Raw genomic sequence first — 16,830 nt, forward strand, 5'->3', positions numbered from 1 at the left:
CACAGCAAAGGCCTTAGTCATGATTGCCATCACCACCCCCAGCAAGGTCAGGGGTGAGTTGGGAGGCGATGAGCCTTTATCATCAGATACTGGCTGGATTTCCATAGCAGCAGAAGCTAAACATTACTGGTACTGTAAAGCAGGGCCGGAAGTTCCGAGGGCGACATCAGAACACCCCATCGCCCCACAGATGGTGGGGAGGTGGGTTTGTGGGAGGCAGGGAAGAATGGCGTGGGGAGGAATTGCTAAAATGTACGCAGTTGCTCTGGCTTTAAGACGATGAGACTAGAGACTCCCGGGGTCCTGGGCCGCCCTCACCTCAAAACTTTCCCGGGAAGGAAAATGGAGGGAAACAGATCGTTTTTAATCCCTGAACGCCCCCCAACTTCTCGTTCACCCGGTGCCTCCCCGTCCACTCTGGCGCGTTCCCGCGCGCAGCCGGGGGCGCCGGCCGGTCGCCGGCTCCTGGCGCCCGCGGCCCGGGCCCAGGTGGGGCTCTGCGAGCGGGGGCGCGGCCGGGCCCCGCGCGCCGCTCCCCGCCCCCGGCCCCGCGCGCGGCCTTGTGGGTAGCGCGGGGCCGCCAGGTGACAGCTAATGGCGGCGGCCGCCTGAGCCGGCGGGCGGCGCGGCGCGGCACGGCGGCGGGCCCTTCCGGGCGCCGCTCCCCACTCGCTGGGGCTTCCCCGCGGCGGCGGGCCCGGCGCGCCATGGACAGGCCGGCGGCGGCGGCGGCGGCGGCGGCGGCAGCGGCGGCGGCGGCGGCAGCAGCAGCGGCGGCGGCAGCGGGCAGCGAGGGCGGCGGGGGCCCGGGCCCGGTGCCGGCGGGCGGCAGGAGGCCTCCTCGGGGCGCGGGGGCCCCTGCCGCCGGCTCCCGGCAGCCCAGCGTGGAGACCCTGGACAGGTAAGCGGGACCCGGGCCGCCAGGGCCTCCGCGCCCCGACCCCCGAGGGCCCCGCGCGCCGCGCCGACGAGGCCGGGGTGGGGCGTGCCCCCCTCCTTGCCCGCCTCCGTGCCCGCCCGGGTCCCTCTCACCCCCCAACGAGACCCCGGGCCCTGCCCCCACGTCCCAGGGCCGCGCACCTGGCTCACTTCCGCCTCGCGGGCTGGGGCTCCCTGCACCCCGAGGGGCTTCGCTGCTGTCAAACCTTCTCAGTTCCCCTTCCAGCCGCACCTTGGAGACGCGGCCACCCGGCCCTTGGGGGGAAATTTCACCCGGGGGCTCTCTTTTAGCGCGGCTTTCCCTTCTGGGGTTGGAAGACCAAAATCCCGCCACGCTGCTTGGGAGTCTTTGATGGGGGGTTGGGAGTGGGGACTGGGGGACTCAACCCCGTGGGTGTTGGAGGTGGTGCAGATGGAGGCAAAGTTACTCTGCTTTGAAAAGCTGGGATGGAAAACTTTCAAACTGCTTCCGATGCAAGAACACACGGTCGTTTACTTTCAGCCCTTCACATTTTGAAGGAACCCGGTTGATTGTTTTCAGGAACACAGAAGCCTACCACTGGTTCTTAGGCAGTTGCAGAGCCAATATCAATCAGAAGTATAAACTGACCACATCCAGCCGGGAGGGCCACCCTAAGGCTCCGAGGACAAGGGATGGGTTATCCCGTAGCCCAGAATATCCAGTTTTCCCACATGTTGGCCATTTCACCAACAGGGGGGTGCGGTTAGGCAAGGGATAGTGTGGTAAGGCAGCTGGGTGAGTGTCAGATGCTCGTTCTTGCCTGTGTTAGCCATAACAGTGAGCTGAACTTTGGGGAGTTTCCTGAAGCATAGGAACAACTAGAAACACTCCCTTTCTTTCTCCGTCCGTGTAATTACAATGTAGTCTGATAAATCAATGAGCCTAGTGATCAGCTTCACTGAGAACTAATCACAGCTAAGGTAGAACGTGGAGGGGTCAGGGTTCCACTCATTTGCAGACATTCTACAATGTATGAGGACTTGGAAAGTTAGAGAATAATATAAGATGGGGTTTGCTCTCTGGATTACCATTTAGTGAAGAATGCAAACAAACCAGCAATTTAAATCGGATGTGGTGAGTGCTAGGGTAGAGGTCAGCACAGAACTGCTCTGGATGGGGTCCATGTGCATGGGAATCATCTGAGAAGCTTTCTAAGAGCTCCACGTGAGCGGGCCCCACACCAAAGGCTTCAGGAGTTAATATTTTTCAAAAACCCTCTGCAGACTCCATTGTGATGCGCTGCACTGTGGGCACACGGAGGTGGGGTGCTTCATTTATTATTTAGTCGGGGGTGGGGGGTGGGACACTATGGGCAGTTAAGGGAAGGAGGCCTTCTGAGGAAGCTGACATTTGAACTGAGTGGTGAGGAATGAGAAGTTAGCCAGGGGACAGGGTGGGGAGGGCTTTTTGGCCTAGGGAGTGGAATGTGCAGTCATGCAGGCGATGCTGGATATGCGGAACTGGTAACGCCAGAAGACGTGTGGGAAGGCGGGGGCCCGATCTCGAAGGGGCTTGGGTGCCTTCCTAGGGAATTGTGCCATTATCTTCTGCGCCGTGCTTCTCAGAGCCTGATTCTGTGTACCCTGTGTAGGAATCACCTCCAGTGCTTGATGTAAATGCAGAGTCTTGGATCCCACCCTAAGTCTAGTCAGTCCACATCTGGGGTAGAGCCTAAAATTTTGTACTTTTGCCAAGTACCTGTAGCTGCAAGAAGATTGGTCCAGGTGGTCTCTCTTGCCCAGGTGAGTTGAAGGATGACACTGTTATTAGTGTCTTGGTTTGGAAAGGAAATTAAATGGTCCCTTAGCTATGGGGATCACGAAAGGATTTCCATCAGGTGAGATTTCCATCAGGATGGGATTGACGTTTGACAACATTTGCTCTGCGGAGGTGTGGTGAATGGACCGGAGGTGGGCAGTCTTCTTGAGTAGGTTATGGAAAAACTAATCACTCACTTATTCTGTGAATCTGAGTGCCTGCTCTGTGTCAGGCACTGTGTGGGGCCTGAGGATTTGGCAGGCAACAGACACACAAATCACTGCCCTGGTGGAGAGTATGTTTGGGGAGAGACAGACAAAACACAAGTAAACTGTATCTTCTGTTAGGTGGTGGCAGGTGCTAGGGGGACAAAGTAAGTTGGGAGGGGAGTAGGAGGTGTTGGGGGTCTGCAGTTTGGGGGCAAATTGGAATGTGATGTAGGATGGTCAGGGAAAGTCTGGCTGAGAAAGGTGACATTTGAATAATGCCCCTAAAGAAGGAAGGGGTCCAGTCATACAGATATTAGGGGCAACAGCATTCCAGGCAGACACCTGTGTACCCTGGGGTAGGAGTGTGAGTGAAGTGTGCCAGGATCAGCAAGGAGACCAATGTCGTTAGTAGAGACGGAGCTAGGAAGAGATCAGTAGGGGTCGAGGTCATAGAGGTCACAGGGGCAGATGGAGAGTCATGGGGAGCTACTGGGACTTTTGAAGCCGAGGAGTGACATACTCTGGTGTAGATTTCAGTAAGCTCTCTGGCTGCTGTGTGGCCGACAGACTGAAAGGGGAAGGGGTTGAAGCAGAGGGACTAGCAAGTAGGAGACCACTACTGTGGTTATCCAAGGGAGAGAGCATGGTGGCTTAGAGCAGAGGGGTAGAGGACAGGAGATGTGGTCAGATTGTGGATATAATTTGAGGAAAATCCACAGGGTAGAGCCAGTATGGTTTGCTGAAGATTGGTTGTTGGATAGGAGGGAAGAATCAAGATGCCAAGAGTTTTGGCTTGTAGGAAAATGGTGTTGCAGAGATGGAGAAGCCTTTGAATGGAACACAGGAAATTAGCAGGGTCTCAGGTCTGGACATAGTTACGAGATGCCAGTTGTATATCCCAGAGCAGAGGTCAGAGAGGTGGCTGGTTTATATGGGTTTGGAGCTCAGGGGTGTTGTCTGAGGTGGAGACCTGAATTTGGGAGTCATTGGCCTAGAGATAGGGCCTAAATTCAGGGGACAGGAGGAGAACAAAATGCTGGGTGTGTGGAAGAGGGTCTTGCAATGGGAATTGAGCAAGGTGCATTGTCATGATATCAGCCCATGGGAGTGACATGGCTTGGTGAGTGAGTGTGAGAGTGAAGTGAAGTGGGGGGTGGGCTCCAAGGTAGACTCCAGCTTTTGGGTGTGGGGTACCCTGGTAACTGGCTGTGCCCTTCCCTGACTTAGGCAACACAGGGCTGGGAGAATGGGTTGTGTGCTGAGCCACCTGTGCTGGCTTCGACAGGTCGAGTTGGCAGGCTCTCAGGATCAACTAGGACAGATGTCTCATTGGATCGTGGGCATCCAGATCTGGGGAATCCAGGTTGGAGAAACAAAGCTGGGCTCTCCCAGACTGCGAGTGGTTCTTTTTTTTTTTTAATTTTTTTTTAACGTTTTATTCATTTTTGAGACAGAGACAGAGCATGAGTGGGGGAGGGGCAGAGAGAGGGGGAGACACAGAATCTGAAGCAGGCTCCAGGCTCTGAGCTATCAGCACAGAGCCCGATGCAGGGCTCGAAGTCACGGACCGCGAGATCATGACCTGAGTCAAAGTCAGATGCTTAACCGACTGAGCCACGCAGGCGCCCCTGGGAGTAGTTCTTAATACCAAGAGTGAGGCGGGAGATTGTACAGAGGGATCCTGGCCTGCCTTCTTTGATCTGTTGTCATGACAGACTGTGATTCATACTCTTCTTTGAAGAGTGACTCACAGAGTGGCACCTGGCTCTGCCCGCCAGGTTCACCCTGGCCCCCAGGGACTGGGGAGCCCTCCCCTGTCTCCTGCATACTGTACTTCATGACAACAGAGCTGCGGTCCTGCAAGAGGATGTGGCTTGCTGAAGGTCGCAGAGATAGCTGGTAACAGGAACAGGACTCAGAGCCAAGCCTGCTGTCTAGCAGCCCAGTGTGCCATGCTGTTTGTGACTGTGTTGGCCAGGACACTTCTGGTTGCGAGTGACAAAATCAAATCACTCTAGCTTGAGCCAAAAGGTCAGATCCTGGCGCACATCACTCCTGCACACGAGGAAAGATGGCAACGGGCACACTTGAAGCCGGAGCTGCACACAGCGTTGTTGGGACTCCTCCTGTCTTGTCTCTTCTTGTCCTGCTCCTTATTTCTGTGGGTTCCTCAAGGTGCTGGGGGAGAGGAGTAGCCTGCAGCAGTGCCAGGGGTGGATTTGTGCAGCTTGGGATCTGAGAGGAAAGCCTGGGACTGGCCTGGCCTGGGTCACTCCCCTGCAGGTGGGCTCAGGGGGAGCAGGGGGTCAGCCCCCCTCTGCCTCCCGAACAGCATCCTGTGAAGTGGGGAGGGGCGGGCCCCCCATAGTAGATAAGGGTCCTTATCAGAAGGAGGGAAGGATGTTGGCCAGATGGTAGCAACAGGTCACCCACACTGGGTGACCGTGCGGGTTCCTGCTGTTAGATTTGCAGTCAGGGATGGGTGCTGGCAGCGTGACAAGAAGAGTGGGACGTAACCAGAAATAAAGGGGACTTAGCCTTTAAAAACGAAACTAAAGGGGTGCCTGGATGGCTCAGGTGGTTAAGCATCTCACTCTTGATCGTGGCGCAGGTCACAATCTCACAGTCATGGGATTGAGCCCTGCTTTGAGCTCTACACTGACAGTGCAGAGCCTGCTTGGGATTCTGTCTCTGCCCCTCCTCTGCTCATGCTGTCCTTTCTCTCATAGTAAATAAATAAACTTTTTCAAAAATGCTAAAAGAAAACTGAAAAAGAAACTAAAATCCCTCCTCTTTCCCTCCTCTCTTCTTTTAAATTGTACTAAATAGGTTCTTGACACATGATAGGAATGTCTGCCCGTTCATTGCATGTTTGAACTTATGTTTGCAGACCCACAGCTAACCACTGGGCTCCCTTAACCAGAGGCTGTAATTTAGATCACTAGTAGAGAACACTGGATATCTTCATTTCACTATTTAGCTTATTTTACATACTGCCTAGGGGTTCCAGTTTTTTCTGTCTTTCTAATACATGAATGTGGGTTTAACTAGTGATGCGATTTTTCCAGGTCTGGAACATTCTTTAGAGTGAAAGCCACCTGCAAGGTAAACTTTCATAAGCATCTTTTGCCCTTCCTTCAGGGCTGCGATGAGGAGCCTCATTCCCTCACGTGATTCCCACACACTCCTAGTCTGCTTATGTGTTCCTTTAAGTCAGGTGGACACAGCCTGCCCACTTACCAGTCATGGGACCTTGGTCAAACACTGGAGTCTCACTTTGGTCATCTGTAAGATGGGTCACTGTGAGGCCCAGGTTTCCCTTTAGACCACCATGCAAGTGGAAGATGCCATTTTCCTTGCATCGTCGTGTTGTCATATGGGGCAGTGGCTGGAGTCTGTGGCGCCGGCCTCCGCTTTGCCTTCCGGTTCAGTGAGTTGGGCACTGTTGGCTGCGCCGTGTCCTGGAAGCCTCAGTGAAGCTGGAGCCAGGCCCGCCGCTTTATCAGGCACGTCACCTCTGTGCCTCGGTTTTCTCACCTCAGAAACACGTTAGCTACTCCCGCCTCCGTTTCACACTGTGGTCGTGAGGCTCTGATAGCCCAACAGACCGGAAGAGCCTTCGTGAGCTGTCAGCGCACTGACAGAAATGCAAGGTGGCATGACGACTGTGTGCAGGACGGCATTTGTCTAGTCTGTTCTTTTTACAGTCACATCATCAACTCTGTTCCCTTAAAAGTCTATTTGAAAAATACAACACCGTAAGATAAATATTTCGCTTTAGAATTAATATTCTGTGTGCATTATGTTAACAATACTCTGTACAATTGTAATATAGTAAAATTCCATTAAATGATAGAGAATGATATGCCTGTCTCACGCCTAGACTCTTAAACTTAGAACAATTGGTTGATTCATTTTAAAATCAACCTGGAACCTAATCTTACTTCCTGGTTGTCAGTATTTCAGTTCTTATATTAAATGTAAAGATAACCAAGTAGTCTGTTTGTTTTCTAAAAAAAGAAATGTACATATATCCCCAGTCAGTACTCATTTTTTTTTCATGGAGAGCTGACGTCTTAAAATATTTTAATCACTCTATTTGTTTTAGTCCTACAGGATCACATGTTGAATGGTGTAAACAGCTTATAGCTGCTACAATTTCTAGTCAGATTTCAGGTTCAGTGACATCTGAAAATGTATCCAGAGACTACAAGGTAAGCAGCATTGAGTCCTTAATTCATTTTCAATGTACCAAGAAGCTTTGCATTTTTAATTTCAGTGAGACTTTGGCCCCTTGATGTTCAACAGACATTTGTTTGGGAACAAGGGTGAAAGGTTCTCTGTTGTTAGATCTGAACTTTAGAGGAGAACTTTTACCAGGATCCAGTAGATGTACTCATGGTTTTCAGTTGAGAGGAAAAGCTGTCTTTAGATTGCGATCATTCTTCTAAAAAAACCTAGTTCCATTTTGTTATTTTATTACATATTGTATTTTTACCTTTTATTATTACAAAATGCGTCTATTTTCCTCGATGGTATTCTGAATTTCAGAAAACGTCTAATGGACCATATTTCCCAACTTCACAGTTTGTTTCTGTATTTAGGTGTTCCCAGTGGGTATTCAGCACTAACACGTGGTACTGCAATGTAAAAACACTTGCACAACTCCAGACTATTGTATGGGCAGCTTCGTTTTTTAGTCCTTAATTTGGATTCTCTGTTTATTGTAAAGTTAACGGTGATAAGCTCCTTGTCAGCAGAAACAGGGGCTCTTTTTACTCATCAGTACTTCCCCAGCACGATCCTGGAATATAACAGGTGCTCAGTAAATACTTGTTGAATCGATTAACAAATAAAAAATGTATGTGCTCCATCTTTGTTAAGGGTAAGACTAACCTTGTTTTAATGTCAGTCAACGATTAAGCCATGCTTACATTGCAGTAGTGGTGTTTGCTTGAATTGACATTTCAGTTTCTTATAGTTATCTTTGCCTGCTAGTAAAAGAGAATTGATTTTCACAACTATAGGTGAGCTACATTTAGTATCGCGGACTACCCTCAGTCAACAGTCTCTCAAAATCATGGTCCTTGCCAGGTGCCAAGGCTTACAAACAGTTCAAGAACTACAATAAAGATCCTAATTAATTCTTAATACATGCTCCTTGCTTAAGGGCTCTGGCCTCCGTTCCTCTCCTATCTCATAATGCGCCAAGTGCAGAAAGTGACTCAAGAGGCCATGTAATTGAAATCTGGCTATCCTGCTGTACTTGCTTCATCCAAGCCATCCAGTGCCTTTGATTAGCTCTACCAAAGGGAAGCGGGGCTGCAGATTAGTAGAAGTTGGATAATCTGTTCAGACAGACATACTGTCACTCTCACTAGGTTTCCCTGCTGTCTGGTTTTCATGTCTGTCCACGGTGGAGCAGCTGGAGTTCCTAGTGTTCCAAACCCAGCTGGGCAAACATGCCGTCCCCAGGTGGGAGGAGCATTTGCTGTATCACTGATGCCTGCGTGGCGGATCACTGAGCAGCTGCTGACCCCACCGGTCCTGGTTGCCCTGTTGCCCCCATCTTAGCTGAGAAACTGCTCCGCTGACTGGAGAGGCTCAAGAACCCATATTAAAAGAGAATAGCTCTCAGGCCTTGGAATAATTTTCTTTACTGATATTTATGAGTTAACTGTAATGTTTTCATTATGGTTGAATATTTGTTAGTGTTGTGTGGGTTCAATAAAAGATCGCATAGCTCTCTAACCTCTACATTAGTAGATCAGACTGAATCTGTACTTTAACATGAAGCAACTAAGTTTTGTTAATTTTAGTCTATTTACAAATTTTGTGCAGCAGAATTAGCTCACGTTGGAATGGTTTAACAGATGGCATTCAGAAAAAATAAGAGGCTTTTCTATATTTTGTAAGTTGAATTTTAGGTATCTGCATCAGGTCATAGCTAAAGTTTTTTATGAATTATTACAAGAGAACATGTTTTATAATTGTCGTTGTTATATTTGCTCTGTAGCCAAGTCTGCAAAGTCAGTGTTCAATTAATAATTCAGGAGTTGTTTTCTTCCAGAAGAGAGTTTTTTAAGTAATAAAAGTGTAAAGTGTTTCTAAACCACAAGGATAATTTTATGTGCTACTTAGAAAGTAGTTCTTAAAATCAGAGTACCCAAGACGGGCCTCTGGGATACCTCTGGCATGGGAGCCATTGCATGGGGTTTTTCCTGATGGTCCAGCTACAATTCCTTGAGGATCTAATTTTCAGTCGTCAGTCAATAATATTTCAAATTATCTACTGTGCGAATAGCTTATTTGAAATACACACTCAGTATGGGGGTTGATTTATTATAGGTTAAGCTCAGGGTCAGCAATTCAATGGGAACAGATGTTTATATGAACACTTGGCATCTTGACTTGAAATGCTGATTCTTTTGTGTTGTGGGCTGCTGAGGGTGGGTCTACATCCTCCTCTTCATCAACCCCTGAGCACGCATTGGGCTCTATGATTTTGTAATACTTTTGGGCATATAATCCATTGCAGCCTTAAAACAACCAAATAAGGTAGCTTTTATTATAATCATCATTTAACAGATGAGGAAACCAAGACTCGGAGACATGAAATGACTTGCTTAATATCACATAGTTAGACTTGGGATTTTTTTACTAGGATGACTATTCTGTTGATAAGCTAGAGTGACTTTTAAAAAAAAAAAATTCCCCCTGCCCTGTCCACTGTTTTTCAGAATGTGGCCTTTGGGTTTTCCCATAGCAGCACTCCTTAGGGTGCTTGCAAAAATGCAGCTTCTGTGGTCCCCATCCTACCCAGTGAGTCACAGTCACTGCAGGTGTGGAACCAAGAGCCTCAAATATTTCTTATGTATAGTAACACTAGGTTTCCTAGGTTTATAGCTCTTGAAATTGGTGATGGGACCATGCATCTCAGGAAAATTCCTACATATCTAAATAATTAGCAACTCATGTTAGGTTGTGGAGAATAATTGTTTTATTATTTATATCATAAATTGACAGTAGGCTCAGGGTCAGATCACCCAAACTGTGGTAAGAATATTGCTTTTATCACAAGATAAATTTAGATGGCATGTCCATATGGACATGTTTTCACAGTTATGTAATTATTTTAAATATGTGCTAGAAAAAATAGCACATTACACTTGTGATTTAATGGATGTTATATAGGCAAAGTATGAAAACGGAGTGGACTTAAAGTCACTATAAATGTAAATAATAATATTCGTGTAGGCAATGTATAGATATGGCAAACCAACCTTGTAGAGGCCATATACGAAATGACAGAAGTTTGGGAGACATTGTCCCAGCTGAAAGATTAAATAGCTATTATGTTGGATTGTGGATCAGCTAAATTAATAAATGTGTGCTTTAATACCAAGTCACCCTGAAGACTTGCCTGGCTGTGAAGACTACTAGAGATGTAATAAAATGTTTTGTTTTGTCTCATCCCCCCCGGCCCCCTCTCTGCATCCTGCTACCAACTCAACCCAATTGCTTTTCACTTTTACTGGACTAACAAAGAGTCTCCCTCTTGAATTTGTCAAAGATGTTGAGAACAGGATCTGAATGCAATGTTCCATAGATTAGATGAAATAATACAGTTACAAATTGTGACAAAACTTAATAGTCATCAGTACAAGTGACATCATCATCACCATCACCACCCCTCTCTGCCTCTCCTCATCCATGTACACACAGTAGCTAGATCTCTTCTGTAAACATTCTGAAGTAAACGGAGAAAATAGAGAGGATCCTGTACTAAGTTTAATCATTTAGCAAGTTAGTACAGTTTAAATTCTGGATCCTAAACAAAAACTTGCAGAAGGGCTTTGGAGGGACGTAAGAAGCAGTGCTTGGGAAAGGCTTCATTATGCTTGAGCTGGGTTTTAGTCAATACTGCTTGAGTACTAATGTATGTGAAGGGAAGCTCGAGCATGATCTTTCAGAATCCATGGCTTCATGATCTATGTATTAAATCAGAGTTTGCAAATGTCTGCAAGCTAGACAGACATGGGAGGGGGCAGTGCAGAACTGGAGAGAACAGCATGTCCCCTTAAAAACAATTGAAGAAAAACCTGCTACTGCCTGGTTGAGCACGAGGCCTCTGTTTTGTAACCACTGCCGTGGAAAAGTGCTGTCCTCTCTCTCAGGGTTACTTGAGGGAAAAAATTATTTCTTAAAAATGTCAAGATTTCGTAAGTCAGAGAAAGACGAATACCATATGATTTCACTCATATGTGGAATTTAGGAAACAAAACAGATGAACGTGGCGGGGGGTGGGGGGGGACAAAAGAGAGAGGCAAACAATAAAACAGACCCTTAACCATAGAGAACAAACTGGTGGTTGCCAGAGTGGAGGTGGGGGGGTATGAGTTAAATGAATGATGGGGATTAAGGAACACTTGTGATGAGCACTGGGTGTTGTACGGAAGTGTTGAATCGCTATTATTATACACCTAAACTAATATTACACTGTTAACTAACAAATTTAAAAACTTAACCCCAAGATTTCAGCTTCTGCTTCTGGAAAGACAGAGCAAATGTATTTTTTCTTATTCTTCCTGCTAAGTACAACCAAAAGCTGTAGATATTTGCTATACAATAAACATAAGAGTGCCCTGAGAGGTAGAAGAAGGCAGACTGGTTAGGGACCCAGGAATGACACGATGGTGAGTCCCTGGGTTCTGTTTCTGCCACGGATGTCCCAGACTTGTTGCTGAAGAAGCCAGCAACCCAGAAATGCCAGTGGGCACAGACAACAAAAGCCTACTCTCTCAAGCCAAAGGACCAGGAAGGAGACAGCTTCGCAGAAAGAAAACTTTTAAACACTAACCACTGTACTCCAGCCAGACACCACAGAAAAAGTTGTGGCCCCACACCCACCCTGCCAACAAGGCCAAGTCAGGAGCCTAGAATTCCCACCCTTGCCAGGCTGCAATGGGGCACACTAGACTCCTGCGGTGGTAATGTCAGAAGAAGCCCAATGGAGAGTCAGACGTTCACCGCCGCCCATCGGTAAGGAGGCTGTGCCTCCCCTGTGCTATTAGCGGAGGCCGTGTCAGGGGCAGTAACCAGGTATCCCTGCCACTGCCAGCCGGGTATCCATGGAAGCCTGAGAAGGGGCTGGAACTCTTGCACTGACCCAGCAGGAGCCAGGAATCCCCCATCTGGTGTCAGCAGAGGCTCAGTGGGGGACCTGGACTTCTGTCCCTACCTGGCTATAATGACGTGGTCCCCCCGCTTCTGCTGGAGCAGTGTCACAGAAAGCGAGCTAAAACCGATGGTTTAAATAAGACCCAAACTATGAAAAAAGAGAATCAATAGGTGGCAAAACTGAGATGACAGGTGCTAGAATTATGTGAAAATGATTTTATTAAATGTTTATTTGAGAGAGAGCCTGAGCAGGTGAGGACAAGAAAGAGAGGGAGAGAGAGAATCCCAAGCAAGTTCTGTGCCATCAGCATGGAGCCCGACGCGGAGCTTGAACCCACGAACTGTGAGATCATGACCTGAGCCACAATCAAGAGTCGGACACTTAACCGACTGAGCCACCCAGGCGCCCGTGAAAATTATTTTAAAGATGCCATCATAAAGTTACTTCAGTAAACAATTACAAATATGCTTGAAACAATGGAAACATAGTGAAAGAAAAGAAATAGTTTCAGCAAAGGAAAAGGAGATAGAAGAAGAACCAAATGGGAATTTTAAAACTGAGAAATACAATAACGAAAATTAAAAAAAACCTCAATGAATGGGTTCAATAGAAGAGAGAGGACAGAGAAAAGAATTGGATGAGTCTTAAGGGAATTAACACTGAGCCAAAAATGCTACTCACTAAAGGTCACGTACTATATAATTCCATTTATGTAACACTCTTCAAATGAGAAAATTATAGTCATGAACAGATTAGTGGTTGCCAGGGGGTAAGAAGGGGAGGGGTGGTGAGGGAAGTAGATGTGGCTATAAAAGGGCAACAGTAGGGGTCCTCCTGGTGATGAAATTGTTCTGCATCTGAATTGTATCCGTGTCAATTTCCTGGTTCTGCCATTGTTCTATAGTCCCAATATGCTGCCATTGGGAACATTGAGTGACATGGCACATGGAATCTGTTATTCCTTACAACTGTATGTGAGTCTACAGTTATCTCAAAATTAAAATTTAAGTTTTAAAAAATCAAGATTTTTGCAGACTGCTGAATGATTCTATATTGCATGTAAAATAATTTTGATTAATATGTATAACAACTCATGATATGTCAGAAGAATTATTTAAGTGAAACATAAAGTTATGTTAGTAAAGATCTTAGAATTTGGTTGGTGAAAGGATATCGGCAATTATCCTTGTACTGGTTCATGTTTCATCGAGGATGGAATTGGACCGCTCCTTCATCACGTTTCCTGGAGGGCTTTAGAGAGTGGAAAGTGATGGTTTCAGGTTACAGTTTGACAAAGGGCACCAGGCAGGGTTCAGGTGTGGCTAGTTTCCCAAACACCAGAGTTGTATTTTGATGACTAAAGATTTTTTTATTAGCCTGGCGATGCCTGGGTTGCTCAGTTGGTTAAGCATCTGACTCTTGATTTCTGCTCAGGTCATGATCTCGTGGTTCCTGGGATCGAGCCCTGAGATGTGGTGAGAGGAGTGAGGAGGGCAGAGCAGGACATTCAGGGCGTTAAGCTTTGAGGGCCTTTGTCAGCCTCCTTCAGAAGGGGAACAGGTCTAGGTGGGGCCCTGTTGAGGTTAAGAACATGGGAGGTAAAACCAACCAGCCTGGGTTTGAATGCCTACTCTTGTGTTGCCGGCCCTGTGACATTGGGTAAGTTACTTAACCGCTTGCTGCCTCGGTTTCCTCATTTGTCACATGGGGATAATAGTATCTCCTCAGTGGCTGGGAGGGTTGGGAGGGTTGAGATAACACGTGTCAAGCATTTAGCACAGCACCTGGCGTACGGTGGACCCTCAACTGCTTGTTGGTATTTATATCACTGGCACTGGCTGTGTTTGAAAACTTCCTGAAATACTTCCACGCTGTTGGAGATTTAGGGGTGTCACCTATTATGAAGAATTAAGATGGGAGCCAAGCAGAGATCGACACAGTAATTGATCAAAGCTGGCTTAGAGGGCCTGGCTTAGGGGCGAGGCCACAGCGTGCCCCGAGCTCAACACAGTCACCCAGAGGCAGCTGCGGACACCTGGGGCCTCTTCCTCAGGGCAGGGCTCACACGGGCCAACTCGCCACCAGCCAGGGAGGCCAGGCGGTACCCTCCTGGCGGACTGGTGCACAGAGCCCAGAGAGCCCAGAGGGTCAAAGAGGAGCACACCGGCTCCCTTATCAAGAGTGGGTGGTCAGCGGGACCCCTCACCTCTCTGGTGAGGAGTGTCCCAAAGGAAGACTTGAAAAGAATCTGAGGGCAGAGGGAGTTTAAGCCCCGGTGTAAACTTTTATACAAATTTAAATCTTGGGGCTCATCTGTGGAAAAATTCACTGTTTCCCTCTCTGCTACTCACCCTATACGCTTTGAGCCCTTTTGATGCCAGATGTGTGGGTTTTTTCCCCACACTGGCCAATTCAACACCAGCCGGGTGTCCTACGGTTCAGTTCAGTTCTGACACCAACTGGGAGTAAGTATAGACCCCACAGCTTAAGGTGTCAGTCCCACTAGATCGTCCCTCACTTCAGACACCAAATGAAAGTAGTGGGCCCCTGGGTTCCCCACGACTTCTGCCCAGCTTTGCTACAAATTGGCGGTCCCCAGGACCCCCCTCCTTGATTTTGCTCGTTGGCCAGAACAGCTCACAGAGCTCAGGGAAACACTAAATTAGGCTTACCACCTTATTACAGGACATGACAAAGGAGGCAGATGGACAGCCAGATGAAGAGCTACATAGGGCAGGGTCTGGGAGGGTCCTGAGTGCAGGAGCTTCTGTCCCCGTGGACTTGGGATGCACCTCTCTCATGAGTATTTGTGTATGATGTAGCTTCTGTTGAAGGAAAAACAATACAAGAACTAAAAATTAAAGTGTCCATCAGCAGAGATGGGGAGGTGAGGTAGGAGTTTGAGAAAGTATTTTCTCACCTTTTAGAGTGGGAGGTCAACAGAAACTGTTTGAAGTCGAAATATGAAGAATTAGAGGTGTCACCATATTTACAGTTATGGAGGCATCCATCAGAGTGAAAAATCGGTCCAGTTAAATATGGTTATCACTAGGGCATGAATATGCTCAGAAAGGGGAGACTTTCTTTTGAGTTTTTATTGCTACCTGTGCCCCATTTTGAGTTGTATAGAAACATAAGCATGTATTTTCTTGATTTTGTACTTTCTTGAGGTGTAATTCACATTCTTAAGTATATGATTTGATATGTTTTGATAGGTACACACTTGTGAAACTATCGCTGCAATTAAGAGGATAAATATATCTATCGCCCTCTCCTCCAAAAAAAGCCAGATTTAGGTTTTTTTTTAATATAGTCTATATTTAGGAATTTATGGGCTTTAATTCTCTTTGGGCTACAGCATGACTTAATTTAGAACCTTTTTTTACTTCAAGGGGTATTCTAATGATGATACAGTGATGTTTTTTGAAGTCTGTAGTGTTGTATTCCTGTCATCTTCTTACATATCCTAAGTAAAACCTATAAAGGTAATAAGAACCTCTGGTGATTTTTTTTTTTTTAATCTGTTTCCCATAGCACATCTAGTGGTTAGATGGTGGGATTACAGATTTTGGATTGGGGAATAGACACCCAAGTCTTCCTTGCTTTCCAAAGGCTCATCTGTTCTCGGAGGTGTTTACTTCAGCCAGAGCTTCCCGAATGCATACACTGCACGCTCGAGTAGGAGTCACAGGCTAGGGTGTAGGAATAACATGCCTCCATTTAGTAAAGCTTGGCTTCTCCTCCCCTTCCCTCCCCCCTGCCCTCCCAGCACTTCGTCCCACCTGCAGCTGCCCCCTCCCCATGCAGTGGGAGTTAGGGTGAGAGGTGGGCACATCAGGGAGTTTCACTTTGGAGTCCGGAGTGCGAGTTGGAAACAGAATTTCTGTAGAAACCAGCCTAAGATTTATGGTTTACTACGTTTCATGATGCCATTAGTGCCAACAGCTGAGCTGTGCTCTGGGTCAAATGTGGGGGCTTTTGTGGTTTTTGGGTTCCCTTTTGTTTTGTTTCTGTGGGCTGGTCTGGGAGCAGAACCGCCGTTTTGTATCATTGTTTCTATGGGGAAAATGCCTTCAGTGTTCCAAACAGACACACAAGTGAACTTTTGAAACACTGCCTGTTCGCAGGCTTATAATGGTACTTGCCTGAAGGGGTTTGTGTTTAAAATAATGTAGTTTGTCTTTGCCTGAGAGTAATACGTTTCTCCAAATCAGAGACTTGCCTGAGAACTCTGGGACAAATGTGTTCAGATTGATTTGATACCGAATGAAACTTGGAGGGCAAATGTGTTAGGATTGATCCAGTTGGTTTAGTTAGCGGATTATCATGTTCCATCGGGATGGGCTTCTGAGTTTAACAGCATCTTTCACAGGTCAGTGGGAATGTGCCCGTGATGACGATGTTCTGTATTTTAACTAACAGGTTTTCAGGAGGCCTGATATAAGGGTAAGGATATGGGGCTTTCCGCACATGGGCCTCCTACTTGTGTGTCTTTGTGCTTGATCAAACACTCAGTCTATTTAGTGCTCTTTACCTTCTCACTGGGTTTATGAGTCACTCAGATCAACTTGCGCTGCTGTGTCATAGCTTTAAGTGTTCACTAGAAATGCTTTATTCGTCACAGTGTTTTTACGTGCAGTAAACGCCAGTGTTTGTGAGGGCAGGGTGCCAAAGTTGTCGCCGGCGTGCAGTACTGACTTTTGTTGGGTTACATGAATTCT

General features: G+C 47.2%; 1 protein-coding gene across 8 annotated transcripts in view; it reads left to right on the plus strand.

The window, feature by feature from the left end:
- The first annotated feature begins 565 nt into the window (after nt 1-565).
- MTMR1 (myotubularin related protein 1) overlaps nt 566-16,830 on the plus strand; it is a 63,217-nt gene continuing 46,952 nt past the window's right edge. For 4 of the 8 annotated variants that reach the window (XM_058713676.1, XM_058713672.1, XM_058713673.1 and 1 more), the window contains exons 1-3: nt 566-901; nt 7,037-7,142; nt 16,532-16,555. In XM_058713676.1, the coding sequence (XP_058569659.1) occupies nt 708-901; nt 7,037-7,142; nt 16,532-16,555 (324 nt within the window). In that variant the 5' untranslated portion in view covers nt 566-707. The remainder of the gene's footprint in view (nt 902-7,036; nt 7,143-16,531; nt 16,556-16,830) is intronic. The other 4 variants (XM_058713674.1, XM_058713675.1, XM_058713678.1 and 1 more) reach the window with 2 other exon arrangements.

This window comes from Neofelis nebulosa, chromosome X (assembly GCF_028018385.1).
Source record: "Neofelis nebulosa isolate mNeoNeb1 chromosome X, mNeoNeb1.pri, whole genome shotgun sequence".
Taxonomy (NCBI): Eukaryota; Metazoa; Chordata; class Mammalia; order Carnivora; family Felidae; genus Neofelis; species Neofelis nebulosa.